The sequence below is a fragment of the Trichoplusia ni genome, chromosome 16, assembly GCF_003590095.1.
Source record: "Trichoplusia ni isolate ovarian cell line Hi5 chromosome 16, tn1, whole genome shotgun sequence".
NCBI lineage: Eukaryota > Metazoa > Arthropoda > Insecta > Lepidoptera > Noctuidae > Trichoplusia > Trichoplusia ni.
This window is the reverse complement of record NC_039493.1, coordinates 6,912,568-6,940,131: the sequence shown is the minus strand read 5'-3', so window position 1 is coordinate 6,940,131 and position 27,564 is coordinate 6,912,568. Positions and strand designations below refer to the sequence as shown.

The 27,564-nt window shown below is 34.7% G+C and overlaps 1 protein-coding gene across 2 annotated transcripts; it reads left to right on the top strand.

The window, feature by feature from the left end:
• Positions 1–600: 600 nt before the first annotated feature.
• LOC113502231 (ras-related protein Rab6) lies at positions 601–26,938 on the top strand. Of its 2 annotated transcripts, none has more exons than XM_026883724.1 (6): positions 601–827; positions 1,193–1,251; positions 8,511–8,670; positions 12,793–12,998; positions 15,330–15,396; positions 22,914–26,938. In XM_026883724.1, the coding sequence occupies exons 1-6, from the start codon at positions 758–760 to the stop codon at positions 22,982–22,984; spliced, it is 633 nt and encodes a 210-aa protein (XP_026739525.1). In that variant the 5' UTR covers positions 601–757; the 3' UTR covers positions 22,985–26,938. The 2 variants fall into 2 exon arrangements, with proteins under 2 accessions (XP_026739525.1, XP_026739526.1); XM_026883725.1 differs by lacking the exon at positions 22,914–26,938 and adding an exon at positions 19,149–22,267 and having other exon boundaries at positions 602–827.
• Positions 26,939–27,564: the final 626 nt, after the last annotated feature.

Below are 27,564 nucleotides of genomic sequence, written 5' to 3'. Positions count from 1 at the left end.
CTGGTCCACATTCAAGCGTAGCTGTCCATTTCGCAGTAGTCAGCCACTGGCTGCCTATACCGCTATAGTATAGCAAAAAACTCACTGATTTCTTCAGCGTTTTATAATAGATTTCAAAGCTTATGTTCCAAAAAACTTGTGGCTAAGGTCTTTAGAGGGCTCCCGATATAAGCCAGCATCCTAAAATATAATAAATTACGAATAGAGTTAATTTAGATTTCTGTTATTAATCAAGAATGAATTATTTTTGTGTGTCTTAGTCTTATTTACAAACATTTATTTAATATAAATGGTCTCCAATTAGATAAAAAATAAATTAGCATATGTCAATTTTTATAATAAAATCTTCAATCCCATAATTTACAATGGTGTAGTTAGTCGATTTAATGGTACTACTCTATAGATACTAAACAGAATTTGCCTTTGGTACGTTCGGAAACCCAATACTGGATTTTACTGAACATTAAATCCAAAAAAATATATTTTTAGAATTGCTAATAATTTTATTTTGATATAAATCAATAGATTTACAGATATTTAACTATCATAAAATCGGAAATATATATTTAATATTAAATTAATTTTGCTGAGTTGGCTTGCGCGTCGCACCGTCAGTCTGCCGTAACGTGGCGGCGCTGCGCTCGTGTGTGTGCTGCAGGAGTGGCTCAGTGACTTCGAACTGTCATTGTTCATGTAGTTTTCTGTGATAAGAATTACTGTGAAATTATAGTTTAGCGAACCAATTTACACAATCACGATGTCCGCCTCGGGTGAATTCGGTAATCCTTTACGGAAGTTCAAGCTGGTTTTCCTAGGAGAACAGAGCGGTGAGTTGAGGGCGAATTATCGCCCCTCCGTCGTACATTTTTAATATATAGTTTTGAATTTACGATATGTCAGTATAGATTCGTCTAGACTTTATCGAATTACTGACCTACATAGGCTCGGAGAGGCGTAAGTAGCGGGTAGCATCTGCGAGTAGTGTCTTCGTATCTGTAACATTGTCTGCCGCGTCTATGTGCCGAATTACGTTACTCTGAGATGTAGGTTACACTCTCCGAGTACATTGTGAGCGTTGAACCGCTTCTATAGTATGTTCTCACGCGTATCTGCCGTTATCAATCATTGTTTGATCAGAAACGAACCGTAGTAATTAGATGGTGTACTGACACGAAGATTTGTTTTTTTTCAGTGGGGAAGACGTCGCTCATCACTAGGTTCATGTATGATAGCTTTGACAACACTTATCAGGTGAGTCATCATGCTGCTTGACAGGTATAGTGGTGGACTGTCACTGTTCTCATAGAAAACTTATTGGAGTAGTGTCCACTGTCCAGTTATAATTACATCACTGGTTAGTCATTTAACCTCATGAATATGTATGCAGAGAACAATGTTGTATCAGCATAACATCTCAACATAATAATGTAGTCATAACTTTTGCTCTAAATGCGGAATGCAATGAAAGTGACTGAGCTCAAAATTGAAAGTAGTTTTTTTCTGATAACACCAAAAATATTTATGGTGAAACTTTACAATATTTGTATTTGGTAAATGGAATTAATTTTAAGAAGTAACTTGATTATTTAATAGTGGATGTTCTAGTACAAAACTCCACTACTATTAACTAATTACATTTTAATATACTTCACAATAAATTACATAAACAAAAATTTATTTTTATTAGGGAATTAATTCATCAAATATCAGTTTAACATAATTAGAATAAACAAAGAAATAATTAGTGAAAGAATAATTTTACATTAATCATTAATTTTTACATTTTAGATTTCTCTTCTATTTTTAATAAAGTTTTATACTTTGCATACTAAAGCCAATAATTTAATTCTTAAGTAACCTAAAGTTGCCTTTGTCGAAAGTAAGAAAAATTTTTATTTTTTGAACCACTTTTGTTAAAGTAAAGTTTAAAAAAAATAATGAAACATTAATTATTCTTGGGAGCATTTATAATTTGTACTGAAAATGATCACTTTTAGGCTAAAAACAAAGGTTTCTTAAACGAAAATAAGGTTAATATAATGAACAGGGGCAAGGTTGTTTATACATTTAATTTAATTAAAGGTATTAGTGTATTACTCAAATATTATCTTACTGAGTTTTATTATTTCAGCTACTATTATGACTTTCAAGTTTACACTTTATTACACTTTTCATTAAGCTAACATCATTTAAATTGCTTTTTTTGTATTTAACAGTTTTATTAATAACTTATCCAATAAAAAAAAAATATGTCTGGGTGTCATTGTTCAAGTGACTAAAATGTTTGCAACCTTTGCGAGAGAAAAATTAAATTCCTTAGTCCTTAGTCAATTAAAAAAAAACATAATAAAGTAACAAATATGAGTACATAATTTTACAATATTCATTCTATAATAGGGTTTTGTTCATTTAACTTGTCAGTAATTAACTAAGCCTATTGGGTTAATTGTGCTATGACTGACTGTATCAAATGAGAACAATTGGGAACATCAAGCCATTGTTTTAATAGACTGTTAGCTTTTAACAGAAAAATGGCCTTTTAACCTTTTTTGCTTAACTACATTATGATGTAGTTGATTTTTAGGGTTAGTATATTGTATTAATACTACATAAAGACAGGTTCAATGTTATTCTAACAAAAGGTAAAAATCTACATAAACAAATTATTGTGTATTTGATTGGCACCACCCGTTTCTGTACCAAATACAGGTGTAAATCTGCAACTTTCAACAAATGAATGATGAGTTTTTATTTGAATGAAAGTGAAGCATCCTCAAAATCGCTCTAGCCATTTCAGAAATTAACAGAACAAACAGACACCCATGAAGGAGTTGCAAAAACAAGTTATTTTATTATACTTAAAAGACAGACAGTCCAAATTTGTATTCATAGATATATGGAATTCTAAAAAGATATAAAATATGTGTTTCCCTCAAACTAAAAGCAAGGCGACTAGTTACACTGTTCTTATTTTGGCCTTAGGTTTTTCTAAACGAAATACGTTTATCATTAGGTACTAAGATTATAATATTTATGAGCGACATCAGCTGGTTAGTAATCTGACATGATATAGTACTCATTAATTTCACATCATAAAAGTACTATCAGTGATAAATATGTTACCTATATACCTATAATATATTGTTTCTAGATGCTTGGTTACAAACAATATTAGTCTAAGGGACTATTTTTCAATCATCAGATATGTATTTATCGTAGGATATATTTAAAAGCTTAAACATGTTTACAAATGTTTAAAAAGACCTAAAATTATGGTTAAGCTATTTGTTTAAAAGTTTTTACACCTATAACCTACTGTGGAATACTTTCATATGTGAAGTACTTAAAAATATGATACTGCATAATATATGTAAATACTAAGTAACTTTAAAGGTCGCATATGACGACTTACGTAATCACATCCAAAAATAATAAAATACAATTGTTTTCCTCATTCCAATGTCCAGTTTTTGCTAAAGAACTCTTACAATTATACTTTTATATACAAAACCCAACGTATTCCATAAAAGTGTATAAACAAATGAAGGCATTAGGCTTATCAGTACCGGCAAAAAGGCCGATCAAACGTTCGATATACTTTTATCAGTTAATGTTTATTATCTGAACATGTGAGTTTAATTGAAAACAGTCGCTATAGAGTTCTGTACAAGTATCTAACTTATTTTACTTAGAATTCGTTGTAGCCTTTGGTACAAAAATGTTGCTTTCAAAATCGAAAGCCTGCGTTCTGGAAAATGTTAAGAATCTGTTGAAAAAAGATCTCTAGTACGAATCTTTCGGAATGAAAAACTATCATGAATATACGTTAAACGCTTATAAAATACATCATCAATATACATGTCATATATAGGCATAGTAACTCTATTTAATCTTAACTGAGTTTTTCACTATAAAAATGGGAGTATGGCAAAACTATGTTCTACGATCAACCAATCTTCCTTTGCATCGCTTCAAATACTACATACCAACAATTCGTCTTAGATAATGTGGAAAATGACTTCACAATCCAGATAGCTTAACAGTTTATTGATCTACTACACTGCTACTGTTGTTGTTACTATCAATCTATGGGTTACTCGGACGTATTCGTTGGTTTTCACCGCAAATCCTGATTTAAAACAAAAGAAAAGGCATATCTGAGGTTAGAAGGAGGTGCAGTAATAGGCCACTGGTTCGATGGCGCACTAAAAAGTAAAATGAATCCATTTGTATTTCGTTTATGGCTAAAAACACTCAGTTTTTGTCATGTCTGGTAATACCATTAATTTTGCTCTACGCACCGGGCATCGTCTCGTTTGCAAACCGACTGAACAAATATTGTGTTTGTATTCGTGAAGAAAAGGGATCTTTCTATAAGGTTATTTACTGCTGCTGTCTTCTAAGTTTATCGAAAAATGTTATAGTTCTACGAATATAATTAGTGCTTCATCATTAATCAAGCGTATTTGTCGTAGAATTTGTCGTAAAAAAACCCCAAAACTAATAACAATAAGTATTTTTTAGTCGAATTGCAAAGACGCAGTAATGGATATTGTAATTGTTTTGACTATTTTAAACTTATTACACTCCTCTTAATGCATCGGGGGCTAAAAATACGGTTCGTTATACAACAACAATCACAAAACATGACTTTTCTCTGACTCATTATTTATGTTGATCAGAAGCCGCAACTCCTTTTTTTTCAAGGCTATGTATTTCTGAGAATTTCCACTCAGGATGACTATTTGGTGGTAATCATGACTATCTTACCCAATGAATGATTATGCGATATTTACGAAAATTGATTAATGATTTTGTTGCATTCTTGAAGTGTTTTACGGTGACTAAGAGTCTACAGTCTGACTACATTCACGGATGATGAAACCGTAAAAAATATTGAACGACAATTTTTTGCTATTAATTAGCAAACTATTAATTATTAAACCATTTTTATCTACATAATTAAAATTATGTAGATAAAAATGGTTTAATTAATAAAAAGAAGGCTTGATGGTAGATGTAAAGTATCAAAATCAAAAAATGAAACTTCTTTACCGGAGCTCCCTAAATTTGGCATTTTCAAGCTTTGTATATTACCTTATTCTAAGTAAAGTTGATTAATTTGTTAATAACAGAGCTATGGTTCTGCTTTCTGAAATATTAATAGACTAATAGTATTAAATGAGCATAGTTTTTGTTCACAGATAATAATTAATAACTAATTACCATTTCTTACGGTCTAATTGTGAATTTGGTCAAGTGTTTAGCTCTGAGCAATTATTCTAAGCGACAGCGCTAATGTTTCCCGGAATTTTTACCCGATCAGTAGTAATTAATGGGATAGTAGCGAAAACACATTACCATACATTAATGATGAGAAATAGCTATACTCAGCTGAAACCCGTTAGATTGGAAGCCGACCCCAACATAGTTGGGAAAAGGCTAGGCCGATGAGGAAATAGCAGTACCTACAGAACTTAAATAAGAAAAAGCTTGACCTTGAGCTGAGGCTAGTTCAGCAGAGGCTGTGACTGTTCAGCGCAGTATTGCCGTACTTATGGTGCCTATGATATTTTTATGTCCCAAGGACTACCCAAACTCTTTTTGTCATTAAGAAGATTAGGACGAGTGTTTGCTGATGACAGGTGACTTTGTTTGGCAGGAAAAAAAAACAAAACCTTTTCGCAACACTTTAACTTTGTAACAGTATCAAAGATACATAAAATTGTATTCAAACATTGTCTTATTACCGAAATTGTATACTGTATTGAACTCGAACGACGAAAATTCCATTATCACGTTTTGCGGGCATTTTTTTATTAGTATCAGTAAAAGTTGTCTCGACCCAACCATGCGTTTAAAACACTTACTTTTGCCAGCGCGCAGGCTAGAAACTTACTATTTCTTGTTATTTATAAAGGTAACAATAAATGATATTATTTATCTCTATTTATAGTTAAGACAGCAGTAATAATACAATGGAATGGTTTTCTCATAAGTCGAGTACAAATTACATTATGATGATAAATTGTAAGGCGGTTTTGGATTGTTTAAGAGCGGTTTACTCACGTGTATTAATTGGGATCAGCACGTGATTAAGGACTCCGGTTGGGTTCTAAATCCGTCATGAGATCCCGATCAATACGTTTGAGTGAAACGTTCATAATGAATAAAAAAATATCCGTACTATCCTAAAATAAACTTCTGGAAATGAAGTCCTGGTATACTTTTCTTTTTTTTTTATATTTTTACATATCAGCCGATCATAAAGCAGAATTAATTAAAAACTGTCAATATGAATTACGACTATCTTCCAAACTCACGGATTGCTTTTACTATAAAATTAATGCGTTTTTTTGTGAGATTTAACTTTCAGTCCGGTTTACTAACACTACTACTACGTAAGTCGTAAATATTACAAAATTCTTTATTATTTATCAGAAACTATTCGATAGGTATGGTTATATATTTATACAACATGTAACTTATCGAGTTAACTGAAGATGTTTTCTGACTACCCTGAAACGTTATTTAGAAGAAGTCCTAATCGAATAATAGTCACACTTTCTGAGTGACTATAAATGTTTTTAGGGAAATGTTATACAAAGTGGCTCAGCGGACATCCTCGCACGACACCGCATCACACGAAACACAGTCTAAGTGACGCTTTTAGCTCTTTAAACTCACTACGAAACCAACGGATACTATTATTATTATTACTAGCCTGGAATGTACCACTGCTGGGCAAAGGCCTACCCACTCTTCTTCCACTTGCCTCTCTCATGAGCTACGAGTGACCAGTCCGGTAAGAACGAATCCAGGCTATCCCGCCATCTCCGTCTGGGTCTGACTCGCTGACTTCGGCTTCTAATAATTTATTTACCAACTAGCTGTTGCCCGCGACTTCGTCCGCGTGGTTAGAAGATGTAAGTTAGGAATTTTAGAACGGAAGCCCTCGAAGATGAATAATTTTCCCTATTTTTTCCATATTTTCCATTGCACCTTCGCTCCTATTAGTCGCAGCGTGATGGTATATACTATATAGCCGTTGAAGGTAAAACCTTCGAGAACGAGAAGGTAAAATGGTCTATTCAACACAAAAAAGATTTCTTAAATTTGAACCAGTAGTTCCTGAGATTTGCGCGTTCAAACAAACAAACTCTTCAGCTTTATATATTAGTATAGACTATAGATATAGATTTTCCGTATAACAGTCGAGTTTTTAATTTTCGAGTAAACTACTGGTAACAATACTTTAGCTAACTCCTTAATAAAGTAATTCGTTATGCCTGTATAACGTTTTGAATAATGACTAACTAAAATTATTTGCGGAAATTGCTTGCAATTGCATTATGTCCTTCAAGTTCGTAAATCTGTTAATTAAATAATTATATTTTTACTTATGTAACGTTATATTGTTGTTTGCTTTCAAGGTTTTAGTTTCTTATTTGTTTCTTCCTTTTTGAGAAATAATTTTGCAGCTATCGATTGTGAAAGGAAAGTTCAGTAGCTTAATACTGAATCGAACCCTTACTTTTATAGAGTTTTAAGATAAAATCTGACTCTTTGAGATGCGTTGCTTCAAACAGGTGTAAAAAATGCATTAACGTGCAGAAGGAAAGGACTTTTCAAGAGTACTCGTTCTGAAGTATCGTGTGTGCGTTTGTGAAAACCTTTTTCATTCCCTCTTTTTCCATTCCAGTGTATATCATAAATGTATGTTTTGGTCATGACCGTGTAACTGAAATACAAAGACACGTGTTACATGTTACACGACAAGAGTATATAATTAGATTATTTTGTAAACACATTAAGCAAGTTGGTTGGTGTGGACAAAATTTTTGACAAGTGACCATTTTTACTGCAGTTTTGTTATTATTTTTGCCCTCCGTGTCGCAAAATCAATGTAATATCACTTTTAAGTATAAATAGGCGTATTAATATTGTCAATACTATTTAATCCGCAGATTGGGCGCATTTTTATCTTAAGATTAATAAATACGGAGAAAATGAAGGAGTAATGCGATTGTTTTGCATTTGTTTTGCGACTTTCCATTTAATTCTGATTGTTTAAAATGCAAACGACGTAATTCTGGAAGCACAAGTGTCTTGAGAGCGTTTGAAATAGTATTTATGAATAAATAAATGGCCTTGCCCTTTACAGAAAGTTAAGTGACGAAAGTTTTCTTTTCAATAGAGTATTATGAACTTTTGACTTATTTCTTTAATCATTTATCTTACACAAAACATTAAAAAAATATCATAAAAGAAATGAAAAAATACTATAAAAATTCTTAAAAAGTATCCCGGTTTTTTAAAAGACAATAATTTTATTATTCTTAAATCTACTAATCTCAGCTGATATTGCTGGATCAAAAGATTCATTACTAATTGATGTAATAATATGATAACTAATTAGTAACATATTGTGATTACTAATTGCCATTACAATAGCAACCAAATTCCCATCACCTTCTACACACAGTATTATAATAACATTGTATCCACAGGCAACAATCGGTATCGACTTCTTGTCGAAGACCATGTACCTGGAGGACCGCACGGTGCGGCTCCAGCTGTGGGACACCGCCGGCCAGGAGAGGTTCCGCTCCCTCATACCCTCGTACATCCGAGACTCCACCGTCGCCGTCGTGGTCTACGATATCACCAGTAAGTCTTACACCTTTGTTCTATACAACCATGTGACGACAAATCTACTACAACATAACTATTATTTCAAATAGTCATCATCATCATCTTCATTATCATCATCACCATGTGAAGGCAAACAGGCTCTCTTTCTAAATGAACGTTTCTTTACGTTAATTTAGAAAGAGATATAACTATTGATAAGAGAAATTCTGTCACATTTTTTTTGACCCGGTTGATAACATACGCTACGATTGAGAGGAGGTTCTTTTAATTAAAAACGTTGGAGTGCTTTGTCTTGCAATCTACCATGATCTTGAGTGTCAAAGACTATGTCAAGCCAGACATCGATTTCTTATAATTAAGTGTACTTGGCACTTTTAAAAATATTTTATGTTTACGATTTAATTAAACGAGTTTGTGTCCTAATAACTGCATTTAGCAGAAGTGACGTGAGGTAAATGAATTAATGGAGCCTAATATTCTGCTGGATTTTGGTAATTCAGCTTTCGAATATACTCCGAAGTCTATAGAAACACGATCAGTCAAGTGCGTTTCCGTACAAGATTGAGATCGATTCCGGAAAGCGTTAAGCTGCAATCAATACGTTGTGCTGTAACCATTACCGTAATGCGATATACCGTGTTATACTTAATGTGTTTATCACGTTCTTTTATCTGCTACACATAATTGTTACCTCCATTCTCGTAATTAATTTCATAATAATACAACAACACATATTACGTCTTAATAACGATGTTTAAAAACATATTAACAACTTAATCTTACTTTCATAACTTAAGAGAATATATCTTAGCGAATGTTGGGTTATCTGAAGTTTCTTGAGAAACTTGAAGTAAGTACATAAAATATTGTTCGCGTCCAACTGTGTTACGCGAATTGAATCCCGAGGTAACGATAATCCCGAGCCTTCGGGACCCGCTCGCAGCTGCCAGAAAAAATAACTCCATTATATTTTATGTCAGGCACAGTCGAGCGCACATAACCGAGTAGAAAACGAATTACAAAAATCACTCTTGCCAGTTTAAAATGAAGGCGATGTTAAACAAAAAGTTACTATTAACGTGCAGTCTGCTGTACCTAAGTAACAGACATGTCGCCATATGCTCTCCGTCTAATATTGGGTGTGTCTTCATCAATGTAACTTAGTCTTGGAGAGATACGGTTAAAGACGCTGCAAAATTTGATAATTTATAGACGACGTTCGGCACTGGATGCCTCGGCGTGCAATCGATATCAGGTCCGTCTGTAGGTGAGAGGTTCAAGTACTCCGTCTGCGAAATAAAGAAAAAGAAAAAAGAGTTTTACTTAGTTCAAAAAGCGGCTTTGACTGCGGAGCGGTTAATAATGGCTAGAATCCATGTTAATAGAATGCCGCTATATTTTCAAAGGCTCTTTTTTCCTATACTTAGTTTTTAAATATCGTTAAATTCCTGTGTTAAGTTAGTGTTACAAAACAGAAATATTTGTTGATATATTAATTTTGACCCTGAAGTATACAACTAGAGACCAACGATATTGATTGTATCCCCGTCCCTGTGTCCCCAGTAATGTGTCACCTGACATTGACATTCGGAATACATTTCCAACCACAACTACAACAGACTTCCAGTTCACATTGCCTCTGCCTCGCTATAAACTTTTTCAACGTGTTGCATCAGGTGTTTGCAACCTGGAAATGTAAAGACGTGGTTTCAGCGGTGTTGCGTCGGTCGCGCTGTTCTGAAAGCCTGAAAGTGTGCCAATGGCCCGCCGGTCATCGTGCCTGGGGTTATTTACGCGATCGTATATCGGGTTTACTGTCGCGGCCTAAAACAAACATCAATACTCATTTTATTTAGGAGTTACGTATTGCCTAGTAAAGAACCTACTTTAAACTTTATGTTGGAGCTTTTACTCCACATGTAAGTTTACTCAAGAAAATACTTCTCCAGTAAATTATTTGTTGGTAGGTATTTTATTCTCAATTGGTGTAATCTAATAAGCTAAGTCAAATCATTAGGAGAACAATTACAATTCAATTCATTCAGATTTCATGGTCTATACAGAACAGTTTGAAATCTTAATTAAATCAAATGCTCGGGATACGTTTCAAACAAATATAGACTTTACTTAGTAAGGTTAAGGTTAACATTTGGTTAGAGGGTTGGGTGTCGGCTGAAACAAATATTTGCTCGGTGCCCACCCTGCGAGCCTTGGTCTGGCTCTTTATGTATACATGATATATGTGATTCTAGCCTACCCATACTCTTTCTAGTCCAAGCTGAACCTAAAATGAAATATACTTGAGTATTCAAACCTATAGTGTATTTTTTTTGTATTCGTATATTTCTTAGGTAAATAATGGCGGTAATATTTTCATTGATTCAGATGTTAACCAGATAATATTTGCCGTTTCACTCGACACAGCAGTTAGCGTATCCACATACATTATTTACGTCAGTCGCCGTTTTGGTATCAATTTCACTAGGATTCCTTAAATCGCGATACTTCTTCGTTCTTCATAATATGTACATATCATACTCTACAATACAATATCGATTTGAACAGTTAACGATTGGCACAATTTTAGTTTCGTTTACAAGGTTGTTGTAGAGATTATGCGTAATTATGCTTACTATAATAGGCTATTGTGTGTAATTGAATATCGTATTTTGAATTTAATTCTGTATATACGCTGAATAGTTTTGTAAATGTTTTGGTAAAATATGTATATTATTAGTGTGAAAAAGGTGCAAAAGTATGCAGTTTTCAAATTGCCCTTTTAACCTAATTTAAATTTGTGGGGGGTTTTCGAAAGTTTTCTAATAACCATCAACTGCCAAATAATGGTTTGAAGAGTATTTCTGTTACCCTATCAACTTCCATACTTTCTTTATTTTAATTCAATTATAGATAGCCGCATGCCAATTACATTAATTGAACACGAACAAAACGAATTTCTACGCTTATTTTGGAAAATAGATACATACTGTGTTTTTCTTGTACCTACTCACTCAATAATTATGACATTATGTAGTTCCTAAGTACCCAGATTTCTAACAGGTCGCTACATGTCATGATTATCAGTTTCCTATAATTTAAGTAACTACTACCTTAACGAACAATTGATCGAAGACAACCTATTTTAAATTCACGAAGGTTCTTTTCATTGCTAATACACCTTCCTTCCGGGTTTTATCAATATTTATAACAATACTTAAATTGTATTATTATACAAGGCCACGATTTTTATTAACAAGCTTATCTTGACCCATTTAAAACATTGATATTAACAATAAAACATATTGTTGTTAGAGTTACAAACTTGATCGTATTTTGCATAGTTTTTCTTCAATACCTTTTTTTTGGTAAGGCGGGGGAATCCTCATGGACACCCACTCCCACGGGGAAGGAAATGGGTAGTGTCAGACTTTCACTGACTTAACCTGAACCGCCGTGCTACGTCATCCTCGTTTTTGTGTCGGCGTATGGCAATGCGTTGCAATCCTTAATAAAACAATGTTACTTTCTTCAATACCTGCAACCATCTTATACTTTAAGAACTGGTGTTAGGCCCCCTGCAAACAGAACAAAATGTACTGCAGGCTGGAGCCTGCAGATAAGGCGATAAAGCCTCCTAATTGCTCGTAAAGCTACTCGTTGTAAACGATAAAATATAAGGAATGACGTCCAAGGCGTCCGTGACGTCCGACGTTCTTGCATGTTTAAATAAGCGAGTTATGGGGACGTGACATGGACAAAGTTCAATTGAATGTCAGTAGAACAGTTGCTAAGTCGAGTTCTACTACAGAGATAGCACTCGTGCGAAATTTTTCATGTCATGTTCCTTACTCTGAATGAATTGAAAAAATATGATTTACTTACTTTTTCAAGGCTTGAATCTCTCACTTCATTAATTAATTAGCTCGATGTTACAAAATATTACAGAGTGAAGTTCTAATTGTGTTTATGTTAAAACTCGCTGTCGTTTAATTTTAATGACATAAACTTAATTGTTCTGTCCTTTGGATCGTTCAATAGTCTGTGGAAGCCATTAATAAATCCACATTAAACCCTTTACGTTTTGCACGCACTAACATAGAAATACTATATACAAATAACTACGAAATCACTTTCCAGATGCAAACTCATTCCACCAGACGTCGAAATGGATCGACGACGTCCGTACGGAGCGCGGTTCGGACGTCATTATCATGCTGGTTGGCAACAAGACGGATTTGTCGGACAAGCGGCAGGTGTCCACCGAGGACGGCGACAGGAAGGCCAAGGAGTTGAACGTCATGTTCATAGAGACCAGCGCTAAGGCTGGCTACAATGTTAAACAGGTGAGGAAAGATCAGGATCTCCCATAATTCCTCGGCTTTTGACTGCGGGAAGACCTTTGCTTAGAGGCGCGCAGCAGAGGGTTGGGTTAAGTGGGGAGAACGGAGCATTCTAAAACAGACTTTACTATCCATGTAAAATGTTTAGTTTTTAGGCTTCCCTATCCAACGGTTAAAAACAGAACTCTAATACTAGGGTTCTGCTGTCTGCCCGTTCCATAATCACCAGACTGTAAGTCTCGAATTGTGATGGGAGGATTATTGATATTCTAACACCTGACGTATTTCTGTTGCCGCTATGATAACCAATACAAAAATAAAAAAAATCGGCTAAGGAACGGTTGATACAGTCAAAAAATTACTTTGTCCTATTTGTACGTACCCCTTTGTGTAGCGATTTACACGCGACCGGTTTTAAAGAAAAAATTAAAAAAAAATCCCCTTGCGTTTTATGGTACCCCTGTGCAATTTTTTTGTTACTAATCAGTGATTCGGCTTAGCAGCGTTAATTATCGCTGATTAGGCTTCTCTCTCGCGTGTTTTAGCTACCGAAGTAAAACGGTTTGTCCGTTCTTGGAAATTTATATTATTAAAATTGATGTTGTTCATCGGTTTATAGTTCAATAAATGAATCTCAACTTAATCATCTCAAGATCTGATCTCATTATATTTTTGATTCTAAGATGGAACTCCATACACGATGTTGATATGCTCTTGAAGGCTAGGATAAGAACAAAATACTGTATTTTCGTTTGACCCACTTCGCGTTTCAAACCTGTCAATAATTCACCTTGTTTATTGAACATGCAGTTACTGGCGGTGGCCTTCTGGGACGTGTATATAGACATGATGCTAGCTCTCTGCATGTATGAAACTGTCCATATTTGTAACTTGGGGGTTATAATTTTCTACTCTAATTTTTACAAAGGGGTTTCGTGTTGTTTAAATTCGGGGTAGGCTTCGAAGATCAGAAAAGAAAGGAAGGCACCCGCTTCCTGCAAAACATTGATGCAAAGCCTCATCCGGATAGAGTGGAAGCCGACCCCAACATAGTTGGGAAAAAGCTAGGATGATGATGATTTGTATGTATGTCTGGATAATCAATAGTGTATCTTCGGATTTTGATCTTTTATCGATGTCGACGTGTAAACGGATTTAATAGCTTTGTACGCGAGGTTAGTGGGTAAAGATACCTATTTTCATTTATGTTTACAGTATACATTCATTATACCTATGTATATTTGCGTGTTTCGTAGAACCGAGTCCGAAAAATCCTAAGGGACTGCCTTACATCCCGCAACGGAATCTTAAGATGCTGTTGCTACGTCAGCTTGAGCGAAAACTCCTTCATATATGTATTTTGTTTAGCCAGACTGATGGTTATGTTCATGACAAGGTGAAAATGTGTAATTCACCTTTAATAGTACCAGCTAACGTGTGCTTTAACCAATAGTGACGTCAACGTGGATCAATAGAATATAAACCGTTGCCGTGTGGCTGGGGTCGCATCACGGCTCAGACGGACCTGTTAATTCTTTATTAGATAGAACGTACGAACGTCTTGCATGTCTTAGCAATCGTTTAGGGATAAACGTATGCTGTACTGAAATAATTGTGAATAATAGATTAAACATTCAAAAGTGGAATTGTTGTGAGCGAGCGCGTTGATGACTAAACAGATTGTTCGATAAGAATCGATTATAATTATTATTCGTATAATAAGTTTTCTATTATCTATATGGTTATGAGCTGTCACACCCAAAAAACTGTATTTATAGTTTACTTTTTCGGGTCCAAACCTTTTTGTAACTGTGGATTTCGTTCCCATTACTTGTGATCCGTAACATATTGGTGACGTTGTATTGTGTCTCGTGTTCCCTGGCAGTCTGCCCGCGCTCTCTGAACTTGTCGCCAAATAACCCCTGCCTAGCTTCGGTTCAACACCCCCTGTAACATCTCTGCAGGCGTCATCTGCATTGCAAATTATTCATCACTACCATTACTCTACATTTAGCATTATCTTGGGCTAGGGCCACCTTTCTTTTCCAGCGCTGTCTTGATTTAATAATAATGTGCATGTTATATGTATTTCATTTTGTTATTCAAATATGTCAAGATGAGTTTTACAACGTGCAATTGAAACCGATAAATAACTTATAATCCAAAAAAATAATAATACCCGTTCTCTATCAAAACCTACAAATGCCACATTTACTAAAACCAAATGTCTCAATTGTCGAATTGCAACTACAATAGAACAGACAATAACAGTGTCGATTAAGTAATACTAACAGCTCATTATAATAATACTGACGTAACCTTAATATATTCCAGTTGTTCCGGCGAGTGGCGGCCGCGCTGCCCGGCATGGACTCCGCCGAGAACAAGCCGCCGGAAGACAGTATCCTTTGCCTAATACGACTGACCGATACGCATACACGCCAAGGACTGGCGCGAGTTGGCGGAAAGCAGTACTCGAAAATAGACCTTAAAACTATTGACATAAAGTACATCATTATCTGGCAAACAGATTGGTATCGAGAAATCGCAAACGTTTTAAGTGTCATTTTTTTATTGTGATCGTTATGAAGAGAACTTTTAATGCCTGTTTTCGATTATTGGATTCAGAAATCCAATGCACTGCTTTCGTTAACTGTGCTGGCCCCAACGTGACTGTGTAACTTATGTATAGTGATGTCATATTCCTACAAGCATGCGCGACACGGGCCGCACACACAAACGTCAAGACATGTTCAGTGACGTCATAAGGCATGCGTTGGTGATGTCTATGTTGCATGATAATTAGGCACTGAGATGAAAAAAAAAATTTGCTCGCTCTTGGACAAGGGAACATATTTAAAACGTTGGCCGCGATCGAATCGGTCAAATTCATGGACATGATAATGCCAAGTAGAAAATACTTGGCATTTCATGTCAATAAATGTCGCTTGTCTAGATAATCTGAACTAAAACGCGATTGACTTTTGGTTGATTTCAGTTATTGAGTAATGAACCAATGACGAATTGCTCTCTGAATTAGTAATCAATTAACAGCCATGAGCAGTATTTTTATGTCTGCAGATAAATTCTCTCATAGATTCTACTCATCAGCTCAGTGCCTTAACGGGATAACATTGATAAATGGTGCGGTCCGTCGCTACTATTGTTTTAACTTGATGCTTTGATAATACACTTACAAAAGAACATTAATCTGACGCATGCAGTTAGAAAACAAATTCACAGATCATTTAAATGAAGCATTGATCAATTGTATTGTCTACTTCTTAAACATCTAGAAAATTAGATCAATAGTATTCCAAATATTCTTCACAGCCAGTTTACATGCTCAGTTTATTTATCCAGTCAAAAATATATTTTTACTATCATTCCTTAGTATCTCCTTCCCCTTACAATCACATTTATAACATTAGTAGGGATGAAGTTAAGGATTAATTATTGTGAATGCGTTTTACCTGTATGCGTCAGTAAGACCTAAATCGAGCATTTAATTCATACAATGCTACAAATACATTGTCTGCAAAAACGAGTTTCCAAGTTAATTCAACTGGTTGGTAACATGCGCTGACTTACTGAACAAAAAAAACAAAGCAACGGTTATTTGGAAAGAGCTCTGACAGCTGATATTAATTAATGAACCAGTTAATTCGGTAGTTATACGTTACGACATAAATATTCATGAAATAATAGACAATAAAAAAATAAAGTAAAACATCCATATTATATTTCCTTTTTATGCAGCTTTCAAAGTTCTTTCACATACCGAAAAGAATGAAGTTGTTTACGATCCGTCAAATGCTTGACGTGGTTCAATCTAAACTCACATTTTTGTTGCTAGAAATAAAGTTGAGTTTCCCAAACAACACACCAACCGAAAGCTCCACCTTGTTTTGGAAATCTCAACTTTATAGCGAGCTTCGAAAGGCTGAATTTCGATTGGACGGTGGAAATGTTAAAGGACCATGGGTTATGGAGACGGAACTAATGTTTTTTTACTCACACATCAAGACTCCACGCTCGTTCATACACGCACGTATATTTGACGTATTTAAGTAATATATTTAGTGTGTACACGACTCATGTTTGCTAGAATATGTTTTATATCGGACGACGCAAGGAATTGGCGGAATTATTATGAAATTTGTTGGTGTTTTGTGTGGAATCAGCTGTTTGTTGTCGATTAAGGATATATGAAAATATACTTTTGTACTTATCTCTTTGTAAATAGAATAAAATTAAGTGAAAGGGTCGAGGAGAAAAATTACACATGAGGAAATATGCTTATGACCTACATATGAAAGAATTTTGGTGTCTGAGCCAAGAATGCTGGATAGCGTATAAGTTAAACTACCCGGCTTGCATAGCAAGGATTAGCCGAATTGTATAGCAATCAATAGTGAATGTATTAAACAATGTAACCGAGTACCTCAGCTGGTTCCACACGGCGTGTTACTCCCACAAACCAGTTACGTGTTCCGGACGTGTGTTACGGTGGTGGTTATAACAGTCTAACGTCTGTGTTGTAAGTAAACTTAACGTTACTAATATTATGTGTCTATGTACTTCCATCTATTTGTCTATATTCTACCGCCATACCATAGACCATGTACTCTACAGACAGTTTACTTTTGTCCTATCTAAACATGTTCAGGTCTGTAAAATTCGTGAGGAATTTGTTAGACAGTCTGTTTATTATTTGGTCTATGGTCAAGTCCTAGCCACACAAGTATACGATGTATAAAAACGGTGTGTGTAAAGGCCCTTATTATTATATCCGTTTATATTTATTTCATTTAACATCGCTTTATAACCATGCTTATTAATATTTAATATGATGTATAGTTAGCAACTACACTGGAGTATAATTTTGACAGCAAATCATTTTATAGCAAACCAAAGTTTTGTTTGTGTTTATAAAAGTAATTACAGAAATAAGTTAGTAATAAAGGTAGAATAGCCTTAGGTAAGCGTAGAGCTGAGGAAATATTTGTCCTGAGTCTGGGTGTCTTTGTGCATGTGACTTAATGTTTGTAAAACCTCCCGCAACACAAGAATTAAATTCTTTAATGTGCAGTCTTTTTTTTTTAAAGTACCGAAATAACAGGTTTTTCTTTTCTATATCTTAAGTGTTCGTATGTTGCTAACTGTACTCAGATCGCTTGTTTATATACCTTTAAGTTATTGCTATTTATATTATTTGCGCTTTCTACTCACAAAAAAAAACATTAGTTTTATTACTTAGAAACAGCATGTCGGCTGTCGCACGGTCAAATAGAACGTTCTAGAAACTCTGAATGACGTTGTTTCTAAGTGAGAATGCTTTGTTCGCGATTCTGTAATCTGTTTAAATCTTTTTACCTATATCTTGTTTACCCATTGACTCGGCCGTAGCTGAATATTGGTAATTAAGTAATTTTATTTAGGCTGCGGCGAGATTTTGGGGTTTTATATACTACTGTCTTGTGGCATCTATGTTTAGAGGTATCGGTAAACTTGTGAGATGATAATGTTAAATTATAAGGACACATATGGTATGATGCAAAAAATCAGGTATTTTTTAAGTGTTAGTTCAAAATATAAATTGCTATTGCTAGACTACACTGCGCATTGGTAGAAACAGTTGAAAGGATTCAGTACACACACATGAGCACATTTCGCAGACTCGCTCTCCTGCTGCCAGATCATCATTGTGGACTCCGGTTGGATCTAAAATTATTCGAGTAATTCCAATAAATACGCGTATGTAAACCGTCACCCGTTACTAGACAAGCTGGCATGAGCAGCACAGTACCAGTCACCACACTTGAAACTTACAATGTCACATATATATCAATAATTATAATCTACTTAAGAGAATTCTTAAAATAATCAAAAAGCTGACGTAGTCAGTAACGTACTGTAGTCAGGGAACGAATCATTTGCCACAACATCATCAACCATTTGTGTGATCCACGAATACTTGTCCTGAGTCTGGGTATCTTTGTGCATGTGACTTGAATGTTTGTGAAAGCCCCGCGACGTAAGGATAAAATTATTACGTAGCCATCATAATAAACCTTACAATCCGTTTACCGATGCCTCTAGCGTACTATCAAATTGTTTTACAGTTTTATTTTCCTTAATGTGCTTGTACAGTGCACGAGGTGATTCTGAGGCAAGCGCCCGGAGACAGCAAGGAGCCGGACAGCGGCTGCGCCTGCTAGTGCCGCCAGCCGGACACTCGCGCGACACCCGCCTCACTGTACTCACTCCTATATTGTCTTATTAATACCAGCAGAAAGACTTCGGCCTATTGCAGTCCGTTGTTCGTTGTAAACCCCGAGACAATGAATCTGCAAGTAATTTGAGTGAATTGTTCACTAAGGGTTGATGGTAGCTTCAGTTTTGGACGCGACGAAATAATAGGTCAAGTTACATGCAGATATAATCTTGTATAGCATGAATCAAGAAATAATAATTTATTTGGAAAAAAAATCAAGAAAGAATATAATTGTAAAGCGGTTAATTAGTTCATACTCTGTGTGTAGATGTAGATGGCGCTGCCAAAGTTAAAACAGTCGAGATTTAGAATGACCGTTAAGTTGGAATTTGCACTGTTGGGTTACCATGATGACGATGTATCTTGCATCTACATCTGAGTATAATTAATTTTACTGCCAAAAAATCCCGAAGTAGTATTCTGGGCTATCGCAATGAGGATTAGTGTACAGTATTGACAAAATACGGCGTCACGTACACAGTTGGCGTGTCGCGCGGACGGGTGTACCAACCGATCTGATACGTGCTAGCGTGCTTTTGTGTGTTTGTCTACAGTGATATTAGATTTTAATGTACATTCAACTAGTTTTGAAATTATAACAAATTAAGGCATAATATTTATGACTGCAACTGTTTTTGTTTAGACCTGTGGTTTCGATTCTGTCAGACAATTGTTGGTTCATCTACTCAGTAATTCTTCTTATGACCGCTTGGGGTAAGAACTGTAAAAGCGACGCTTGTAGTGCATTGACGCTCGTTAGTGCCATAATAAGGTGGATAGGGTACGTTTCTTTTCCAGACAAAAATCTATAAAAACGAGACAACAGTAAATCGAAATCAACTAATATTTTGTATGGATTAGAAGTGAACGCATCGCCTTATAAATTTAACGTGTCTGGAAAACTAGGTTGTGACAACACCTAACAGATTTCTTCATAATTCTCTTATCAAGAAATAGGATTGTATCTATTCTACTTTTAGTTAGGCACGGGTCTATACAAAGCAGTAATGTGCTATTTTGACAACGCATTTACACAAAAGCACTATGTATTAGCCGCACGAGAAAAATGAGTACTTATGTGGGAATTTATAATCACGCTCTACGCTTCGTTAGAACGTATGTGAGGAGCCTTGCTTAAACAATAACTCCAGTAACAGTTGGCCAGGCAAACGAGATATTTACGCTTTTCCGTTGCGTGTGTGATTATATTCCCTAATTGTTTTATCCCTTTGATAATATGAGTATATTGTAAGCGAGTTTTTTAAATTTAAGTTCGTATGAGACTGATACTGCCAGCCCTCTCGTTAAGCTTTTGAAGTGCGGGTTTAAGCAGCCTATCTTGTACGACACTGAACTGACAACTGTATTGTTGCTAAGAGAGAATTCAAATGTTTGTTGCGGTGGATAGATCGCGTGCAATAGTAACGTTCAATGCCATGACGTCACTGGTTTGTTGTTTTCAATTTTGACGTTTCTCTATAGTAAATTACAAAAGAAATCTTGTTGATTATTAAATGACGTTTTTCTTAAAAGCTTTTTTTTTCTGTTGACGCAAGTATCAAAATGGTTGGCAATTAAAAACGGAGAAGAAAAAATTACTCAAATGCTACCTAGTATATCGCATAATTTGTCTTGAATATTTAAAGGGATGTCTAATTGTTGCATTGAATGTTACGCTTGCACGTCGCAATTTAATTTTACAAATAAGAGTTGCTCTGTATTTTGTACATAGAACGCGGCCGCGAGACACCGCCATACGTTTCAAATCAGGGTTCCTAATATATTGGTCGGTAACATAGTGATGTCCTCGCTCTTTATCTATCGACATCGATAGTTCAACTCTATGGTGTTGATAGATGAATATTGTCTATGGATTCGGTTCCCGCGGCCTCTGTACATTAGTATTATTTATTTACTTAGAGCTTAAGTGCATCAATTTATAATTCTTATAAACTAAAATGATTTAGTGAGATTTTCACAGCTAGCTTTCATTTTTCTGTATCAATAAATCTTTTAGATAAATTTGTATAACACTATTTTATAAATGTATCATTCCAATGTGCTTTGTTAATCTTTTAATCAATACATATTAGCAATATACATTATTTTTAATACAATTTGGCCTCATAAAGGATATTTAATAACTTTAATGCTTATTTATAATTATTATAAATTATTTTTATAATTTATTTTAAGTGCAATTTTTTTGTATATTTTATTGTTGCAGCTGTTGATTTTATTACAAGAGGTTTCGACTGTTTATGAATAGAAATATCGGTTTACGAGTGATTGTATAAACGTAGTTTTGAATAATCTTGTTGTTGCGTATCGTCTTGTCTTGTGTCCCCAACACTTCTTAGCTCTGAAGACTATGGTCATGGTGGAAGCGAGACGGAAAACATCACATATTGGCATCTCGCTCCCACTTGCCAACAACCTTGCTTTATGAGCTCATATTAAGGCTCTATGTTCCGCTTGTGAACTTAGCTCGCTCTTCGATGATCGCAGCTGTGCATGCTATCTGATCTAAGGACCTCAGTGACCTATCAGCAGTCGAAATGTTCTTGTTGGCTGCAGACCATACTCACATACATATCTGTAGAAGCGAACGCATATGTATCAGACGAGTATTGAACTCAACATTTCATAAATATACTATCCATACAAAAAAATAATCTATCTGTTTACCGAAATTATCAAACTATCGCTTTTTTTTAATTTAATGCGTACTTCCTCATAGAATATAACAAATTTTGGTTAAAAAACGTTATTCACAATATCCCCAATTTCAATGCGAAACCAAATCTCAAAACTCCCATTTCTTACACTATATTTTAAGTATAGTTGCATACATTTTCATGAGTCTCGCATGTTCTCGATTGAGTGGTAAATATTTGTGACGTGTTGAGTGCAAGCCGTCTGTTGTTATAACACTTGAAATTGTAAATACCCATACCACGCTGATTTATTTTGAATAAAATATTTAAAACACTAACACTTGTTTTAATTCGAAAGCGTAAATTTTGTGCGTCTACCACCTCCATTGAGTGACTTCGTAGCTTTATGAATTACAATAGGAATTTTATGAAATATTAATTAAACAAGTGATCTCAATAGCTTTGTCTTCGTATAGCTTTATTGATTAATTTTAAGGTCTATTTGTTTTTCAAATAACCAATCCCTTTGGCCGGAGGTTAATTAATGTTGTCATCTCATGATAATAATTATAGTATGTATATTGTTAATTAAATTATTAAATTAAATAACACCATAAGCTAACTTGATGCCTATAAATAACTTCTAATGAATTCGTGAGTAATTTGTATGCACACTTGTATTCATGTACACATAAAAATAATAAACAATGACTAATTTATTTTAAACATTTTTTGTTAAGATACATTCTTTGTAACAGTTCGTGTTTTGATAACCGCTCCATTCTGTATATTGCGTGTGGGATTAAAATAAACCGTCTTAGTTAAAAAAATACGTAATCATTCTATCATTGAAAATAGGTAAGCGAAAAACATTTACGAAACATGGGTTACGGGTTTTAATAATTTATTGTTGATTGATGAAATTTATTGCTCGTGATAATATTGCATTTAATTATAACGTAATGTTCTTAACTCTGGGCACAGCGGTGGACTTGCAGACGCAGTCACCGATGGGGTCGGAGCAGGAGGGCAACGAGAGCGGCTGCGTGTGCTGAGCGCGCCCACACACTCCCCGCTGACATGCACCGCTTCAACGCACAAATATTATGTATCGATACATCGGACGCACACCATCGATATCGATATATATCGATACGAAATATTTTTACGTACCTACTGTATTTTATTGTTTAAATAATGACCCGTTAAGAGAATTATTTTGAATATGGAATATCGAACACGTTTAGAAATGGCATGTGACTTTAATAATGACGTGCGACACCTATGTAATCCGTAATAATCGGCATGCAATAAGGAACTGTGTTCCACTGTTTTTAATTAGGAGACAACTCGAGTGTGATTTCTGAACGAATTTGTGTAAGTTAAGAGCAGTGTTTGCGCATTACATAGTGTCGCTGAAATCGTATATGATTTGTTATTGGCTTGTAATAAATCTCTGTGTTTGAAGTCTTGTAAAACGTTCCTTTATATGTTTTAAGTGCTGAAGTAAATGTCTGGTAGGAGCAAGACTGGTATTGCATTTGTTTTTATTGTCTTGCTAAAGTTGCGAGTTACTTTTCTAGACTTATTAAAGGAACCGTGATTTATCGCCGCTAAGTTTCAAACGTCACTAATAATATGCATATTACATCAATAATTAAAATCTCTTTCATGGAAATCTTTGTCAACATATTTTAAGATGGCCGCCAGCCGCGCCATTTTTCATGTAATTAAATCAGCGGTTGCTTGACACCTTACCTTGTATATTTTAAAATGTAAAAACGTTAAATTAGTTTCTCGTTGGTAGATCTTTATTTCCTTGGTTTGTATTATAATTTAATTAATTATGTTATTATATAGAGCTGATTAGACGTTATGGTTATTATGATCTTTGACTTTTTCTTTCGGAGATCTGGCTTCGGTCTGAATATACTGCCTTTTCAATTAGAACTAAATGTATGCTGGATTTTGGAGTTGGTTATTTACATATTGACTTTACACATTTCGGACATATTTCATAAATAAAACAGTCTTTGTGACTTAACAAACGACATAAAAATATTGTGTTCAGTGTTTTGTATACTATGGTAAACTTAAGTTTCTGCAATTAATAACAACGGAAAAAAAATGTTGTCGTTGTCTAAAAAAATTGAGTTATTAGCAGTCCACACTTAAATCAGGCAACAAAAACACACTTCTGCTTTGCTCTCCTTGTACATAGTTTATTGTAAATGTTTTATTAAACTGTGTTTAATTAAATACCCTTTATTAAGCCATTGGTTTGTGCATTAAATACCTTGAGAAAAGTTACAGACACACCGATCTCAAGTACACAATGCACGCAACGTATGCAACAAATGACGTGAAATCTCTTGGTTATATGAAACACGTGTGTTATATGCATCGTGATAACTCGTTACGTGGGATCAGTTTGTTTTAACCTTAATTTGCTCACATTTTACTGATATCTGAATGCCTGAACAGCAGTTACGGGCTTCATGACCCTTTCGTGTTTTGGTTTGAATTTGTTAAGATGATAACACGGAAAAGGTAACTGCTGGATAAGACCTAACGGGCGTTTAGTTTTGAGTTTTCGGTTCTCAGATCTTCAGCATTTGATGGAATAATGCTTAAGGCGATTAACATTCTGCCTCGCACCTCGCTGCACGTTGCGTGGTGGCACTACTCACTACTGAGGGCTGTGCAGAGCCGCATCTTCTTTACGTATTTGTGTCTTCCTGTGTATTAATTTTCTGTGTAAGTCACTTGATTCAACTCTGAATTGTTACGGATTAAAGTTACTATGAAAAGTTGCAACATGTGATTCGTGGCGAGACATTCAAACTAGCAATAAATCTTAGACTGAAAAAACTTGCAAATATCGGCCAATATTCGACCTTGTTGCTTCGACCGCGCTGTAGCGATAAATCTCCTGATTAGATGTAATGAGGTCGGTTATTCGATAATTGATGATATTTAATGATATAAACGTGTTGAATGCAGAAATGTCAATGGCCGATAACGTGTTCAGTAAACAAATTTTGAATGTCTCGCTTCCTCTTCTACCACTGGTACTGTAAAGTAGCTCTTACACGAGCAATCTAAGCATATTTTTGAGTTACTGCTACCTGATAAATACCAGTTTCAAAAATAATGTTTCGAAAAAAGTTGTCTAATTACTACTTGCAAATTTTGATCAGGTGCTAACAGTTTTGTATAGCGAACCCTTTGTTTTTGACATTTAACATTTTCATGATCTAAAAATGTGATTAAAGTCCTTTTTGGCGCTAGAAACAGTCAGTAAATGTATGTGGAGCTAACACTTTTCTCATTGAAAAATCTTTTTCTCTTTTCTCAATTTTCTTATTGACACATACCGAGTAAGATATGACTAAAACATTGCTTCGAATTGAGCAAGTATACATACTTGCCCATATAAGTACTAAGCACTTTCTTGTACTAAGTTCGCTATTTAAACGAGACACGGCTTATATTCAGTTTGATAAAGATTTTAAAGACTATATAATTTATTAAGTTTAAGCACAACTTGTAAATGTTTCAGTATTCTCAGTCCTAGTATTTGAAAGCGGTCGGATTAAGTTCTTAACTAATAATGATAAATTCAATTGTTTTCCAATCGGTTCCTTATTTAAAAATTGGATGAGAAAAACGCGTTCACTTCCTTTTCGCCCATAAGTGTTATTTTGTTTTTGTCAGTCGTAAGTGGAACGTAGAGTATACGTTTACTATTCTTTCTCCTATTATAACATAACGAACGCGGTTCAAATTACATAAAATGGGAAATTCGTGCGAAAACGCATTTACCTTTGATGACTTAACGTTTCGGCCGTGGTCGCAAGCACACTGTTATTTATAACTTATTATTCTTTTTGTGAAACTAAAAATCTTGAAATAAAGCAATGATTGTGTAAGAAAGGATTTACAGAAAGTTGGTATTGCGAAGAGGTTTTAGTCTGTAGTCATATAAAATTGTAATAGATCTCCTTATCAAACCAATGAGTCGTCACACTCTTAAATAGTTATGTATTTAAAAATAAGCTATTCTTAATTTGCCTTATTCTAAGTATTTAAATGAAACAAGCATTTTAAGACTGATATTATTCACTATTCATTGTAATTATTTGTTATAAGAGTTATTTATATTTTTATTTTAAAAGTACCGTATGTTTTATTCTTATCACATACCTACGAAGTTCCATTAAAATTGATTGCACGGTTTAGCCAGAAAACAACCACTAACAGTGTCATTAACGAATTGACAAGTTAAGTTGACCTGAAAATCTGTATAAACCTATGTATTTAAGTAAGTTGTGTATTTATAAGAAAATTAAATTATTAACTGAAAATATTTATAATTCCTTTATATATGACATAACTATTTGACGAGTGTTGACATAAGTTAGTAAGCTGTTTGTGAAATCGGCACGCAATGTCAATGCTGTTGACGTCACTGATAAGAGACGGTTTAGACGAACCATTTATATAATAACGACTAAATTAGAGCTCAATTTTATATTCCCTGAGGGTTGACCGCAAAGCTGCCTGATATTTGTAAATGTTGCTTTATTAACGCGCATCGAATCTGTACGAGGAGAGTCATTTTGAAATAGACATCTAGTAGACTCTACATACTATCTTAAGTTATTATAGAGCTGTAATCTTATCTAAATAGGTACGTGAGTTGATTGCTTGTAATCCTACATACTTCTTCGATTGTACTTAGAGGCTCATCTTAAGGATTAATTGTCAAAGGCATGCGCGAATTTCCGCAATGACGCAACATTTATAAGTAAAGGGTTCATTATAACTATTTCATAAGTAGATATTTTGGCTTGCGCTAACTCGTAACAAGATTTGTACTTTTAGACTTGATAATTATCGCAATGTGGTTTAAATATGCTTAACTGCCATTCTGAAAAGGTTTTGTAAAAAAAAATACGAAATTAGCATGATGTTCTAAATATTAAATGCGTTTTGATTACAATAAACCGTTGTTTTTTTTTCACATCTAACCTGAAGTATTTTTTTTGGTCGTTGACCGGAGGTTTGACGTGGTGGGGTCCCGAGTCGACCTTTTATCTAATTAATATTACATTTAGATGACATTGAGAACTAACATTACTTTATTCATCTATCTCTCAGTGACGTAAAAGGGAATTCCAGTTAATAATTTTCAGATAAGAAGGTTCTTACGACCCGCAGCCGTTTCAACGAAATCATATAGTGCATATTTCACATTCGGGTTGTTCCCCGCATTCTGACAGTCGCAGACCGCAGTGGAAAACTGAAAGCGCAGCACATGACGAAGAGCGGCGCCATTCTTCCGCACCTGCGAAAATTTTATATTAAAAAGTGACAATAGGACCCCAGGCCTTAAATATCCTTCTATAAATGGTGCTGGAGAGCCTCATTTAATGCAGGAATATACCTAGCTATATCTGCGAGCAAGTTCTTTTGGTGAAGGTTTTTTTTTTATTTTATTTTTTAATATAGATTAACCAGAAATCAAAGCTAATAGTAGTCGATGCTATAACCCCTACAATTATAACAGCCTGTAGCTATACAGTGTTTTGAGCTTTCGGAGAACGGGGAAGTAGGTGTATGTACTTGATAA